This window comes from Mus caroli, chromosome 8 (genome assembly GCF_900094665.2).
Source record: "Mus caroli chromosome 8, CAROLI_EIJ_v1.1, whole genome shotgun sequence".
Taxonomy (NCBI): domain Eukaryota; kingdom Metazoa; phylum Chordata; class Mammalia; order Rodentia; family Muridae; genus Mus; species Mus caroli.
The window spans coordinates 9,744,665-9,748,402 of NC_034577.1; the positions used below are offsets into that span (position 1 = coordinate 9,744,665).

Consider the following 3,738-nt stretch of genomic DNA (forward strand, 5'->3'; position numbering starts at 1 on the left):
AAAAAAAAAAAAAAAAAAGACCATCAAGAAGAGACTAGCAGAACTCCTTCAGGAACAACCTTTTAGGGGGTCATTCTCTGCCTAACAGTTCCAATGTCTTATCTGCATCAATTTCAGATGTTTCAAAACTAAATTTACAGTAGACTGCTGCTAGAAGTGCCCGTAGCCACTGATTTATGTTTTCATAGACTCCCACAGAGCTCAACACAGTTCCTCACGTACAACAGCAGCTGTTTAGAATTGTTTCAGCAGGTGACAATCAGTAAGAGATACAGGACAAGTGGACCTTCCAAACAACAGAAGCTGGTACGAAAAAGTTTCATACACTTTGTGTTATCTTGTGAAGAATAACACACAACCTAGGCACAAGAGTGCTCCTATATAAGATTTTAGAAAGCATCTGTAAAATGCCCTTCCACAGACACTTAGCAAAATACCTCCTCTTATGGTCAATTTCAAAGGGCTCATAGGACAAACATTTGATCAAACAGATTTGTGGTCCACTACAGACTGACTGTGCTTTGCNATGTGCAAGCCTGGAAATGAGGGCATAAAGTCCAAGTGTTCTCCAATCTTCAGCCTCCCACCATTTCCTTCCCCAGTGACGTTCCTGTTCAAGAGCGCAGGTGAGTGGCTTGGCCGCTGAAGTCTGCTAGCAGCTGGTCAGAGGAGTCTTTCTGCTGCTCTTCTCCATTATTTCTTGATTTCTAGGTTCAAACCTTTTAGTTTTCCAGCCTCGTCCTTCTCGGTATTCGTTCCATCCCCTCTTCCCTCCCCGGGGTTCGGTCCTCAGTCCCCGTTTCCTCTACNCAAACACCAAGCCAAGCAGACATCTCTCCCAGGACAGAGACAAAACTTGTCTTCCTCGGCTCCCATTCGCTCGCATCCTCTCGGAGCAAGGCTACCCCGAGATCCAAGGAATGGGACTGTCAGGCGTCCTCCCGTGGTCCAGGCCTTTGCATGGCTCTACTAGGCAAGCCCTCCTCTACCTCCAGGGCGTCCAGTCCGTCCCTCCCCGCCTTCAGGATTCCCAGCCTGATCTCAGGAAGAGAGCGGGCGAGTAGGGGATATCCTCGCCCCGGCGAAAGCTGAGCGGATCGCAAACCATGCTTAACCCCGCGGAGCCTTGCGCACCACCTTCCGGGGATCGCGTCCTTCCACCTCTTCCAGAAACCTCCCGGGGCTGACGGCTTCAAAGCTCCGCCAGCTCCGCCCCAATCGGCGTCACTGTCCACTCAGAAGCGGGACGGCTCCGCCCAACAGGCAGGTTGTCACCCGTCGCACAGCCCCGTCCCGCCCTCCGGTCTGGTCAGCACCCGGCTGACCCGGCGCCGCTGCCCTCCCCGGAGATCCAACTGGGCTCCTCACACCCCTCTTCACACCATGCTACTCCAAGTCAACCGCGCTCCCCCTCAACACCCCGACGGGCACGCCCGGCCTCTCGGTTCGGTTATCCTGAAGCCGCNACGGAGCGGTGACCTCCGCGCCCGGCTCTGGCCCGCACCTGCAGAGCGCAAAGCCAGCCACCTACCATGCTCCCCAAGGCTGCCGAGGCGACTTCAATTTTCTGCGCAAGCGCAAGCCGCTCTTCCTTTGCGCAGGCGATCGCCGCCGCGGCTAGCAGCAGGCGCTCTGCGCAGGCGCAGTGTCCGAACGCTCCCTTCAGGCGACTGGGGGGCTCGCTCTGTCTTCGGCTCTCCGCGTGCAGCGTTGACAGGCGCTTCAGCTCCGAGGCACGGCGTTTGGGGCACATCGTAACCTCTCTCGGAGGCTGTTGCCGTTCTGTGGCTCTTAGGCTTTCGCACCCTCTGGAAGCTGGCTGGCCGGCGGGCTGCCGGGACTCCAGTTCCCGGCGTGCACCGCGCCGCGCGAAGGACGACGGAGCTGTCCATCCGCAGCCTGCTTAAAGGAGCCGCACCTACTTTCCAGCTGCGCGTCAGAAGCGCCTNAAGTAAGAAGAGGGCGGTGCCGTCCTCGGTGTCCTGGTCCCGAGGCCAGGAAAGAGATGAGGGCAATTCTTTGGCGGCCCTGAGGTTCGCTGCGTCGGGGAACTCTCGATCGGGGACAGTGATGCTGAGGTCGCATGTCCAGAGAGCGGCCTCCTCCATCGGGGTAAGCTCTGCGGCTGCGGGACTTCTGTCCTGAGATGCGCTCCACCGGGGTCCTCATCCGGGTTGCTCAATCCTGGCGACTCCTACCCNGGGCTCCTCCTTGGTTTGTCTCTTCCAAAAGGGGATCCTTCCTAGGAGACTGCCTTTGTCTACTTTCCAGGGGNTGGAGGGTCTTTTCCTAGAAGTTCTTTNGGGGTATGGGGGAAGACAACCGTTTCCAAGACTTCACCTAAACTCGGAGGTTCAGCTCCCCGAGCCTCCCGTTTTTTGTTCTTCCCTGTAATTTTTTGTCGTCTCTCTGTCCCGCCTCGTGAGGCTGCCCCCAGACAGCCTCTTTGTAAAGCTATACCTGGAAAGACGCCCCAAGATTGTCTTTCTATAAGGGCTGTGGGTGCCCTGCAACACTTGACTTAAGCTTATACAGCCAGGGAGGTGGTCAGAGTCAACAATCAAACCAAGATGGTTTACACATTAATTTCTTAATTTAGGTGGTAAAACCAATCAAGTAAGTTGAAAGTGACAGGGAAGGTCACTCTGGCCCAGTGGGTTTAACCTCTCGTTTATTTATTGTCAGCATCCATCTCATCTTCCTGGGGTGCAGTGTGGATTTGCTTACTTACCAGAGAAGTGTTTGCTGCTGATGAAAGGGCCTCTTTCTTCATAGATCTTTTTCTCCTCCTTGGCTTCCCTAACTAAAAAAAGAACAAGCAGCTGGCTAGTGAGTAGGCTCTGTGTCTCCTCTCTTTGTGGATTTAAGTTGGCACCTCCTGAACAAATAAAGTAGCTATTTGAACAGCCCTTTGGGCACCACCAAGAAGCCATGGTTCATTGGTTCTAAGTCATAGGCTGTTTGCTCTGCCTCTGTTTTTCTTATCTTCCTATGGTGCATGGCATCTTATTCCTCTTCTGTGTTATGTTCTTTTTTCTTTTTCCAAAGTAGTTTACAGGATTGGCCGGCAACTGAAGTACTTCATCTTTGGCAGCTACCTGTTATGCTCATGTGGGTACATGTGCTCTTTTAAAATGTACTTTAGAGTTAAAATAGGCTTTGCTGATGGAAGTAGACACATTTAATCCCAGCACATGGGAGGCAGAGACTCAGATCTCTGGGAGTTTGAGGCCAGCTTAGTCTACATAGCTAATTCCAGGACAGCTAGGGTTGCATAGTAAGACTGTCTCAAAAACAAATAGGTAGATAGATAGATAGATAGATAGATAGATAGATAGATAAATGGATACCTAGATAGATACATAGATAGAAAGATGAATGGAGAGATAGATAGATGGGCTTTAATTCTGTAATTTTTCCCATTGGGACTTTTCTTTGCTGTCTCATCCATTTCTCCTTTTCTATATCATCTTGCAGAGAGCAGAGCTCTACTTTGGAGGCTGAGGCAGGAGAAGCAGATGCTTGAAATTAGCCTAGTTACATAGTAGTAAACATAGTGTTTCAAAAATGGATTTGAGATTTTTTTTCTTCTTAATAAACTCATGACTGAGATTATAAGGCTGAATCACCATGCCTAGAAATTTATGTGATTCTTATGCTGGAAGTATTGATGTTGCTGTGCTAAATGAAAAGTAGCCCAGAGTTTGACTCTCAGAAAGTTTCTTCCTCAAAAAAAAA

The 3,738-nt window shown here is 51.0% G+C and overlaps 2 protein-coding genes across 3 annotated transcripts in view; one reads left to right on the forward strand and one right to left on the reverse strand.

The window, feature by feature from the left end:
• The window catches only part of Dcun1d2 (defective in cullin neddylation 1 domain containing 2), a 31,532-nt gene extending 29,759 nt beyond the window's left edge, over positions 1–1,773 (reverse strand). Inside the window, exon 1 of the mRNA XM_029480665.1 lies at positions 1,532–1,773. Within this exon, the coding sequence (XP_029336525.1) occupies positions 1,532–1,753 (222 nt within the window). The 5' untranslated portion in view covers positions 1,754–1,773. The remainder of the gene's footprint in view (positions 1–1,531) is intronic.
• Positions 1,774–2,029: 256 nt separating this feature from the next.
• Positions 2,030–3,738, forward strand: part of Tmco3 (transmembrane and coiled-coil domains 3) — a 33,090-nt gene continuing 31,381 nt past the window's right edge. For both annotated transcript variants that reach the window (XM_021169925.2, XM_021169926.2), the window contains exon 1: positions 2,030–2,112. The gene's annotated coding sequence lies outside the window, so the exon portion shown is untranslated. The remainder of the gene's footprint in view (positions 2,113–3,738) is intronic.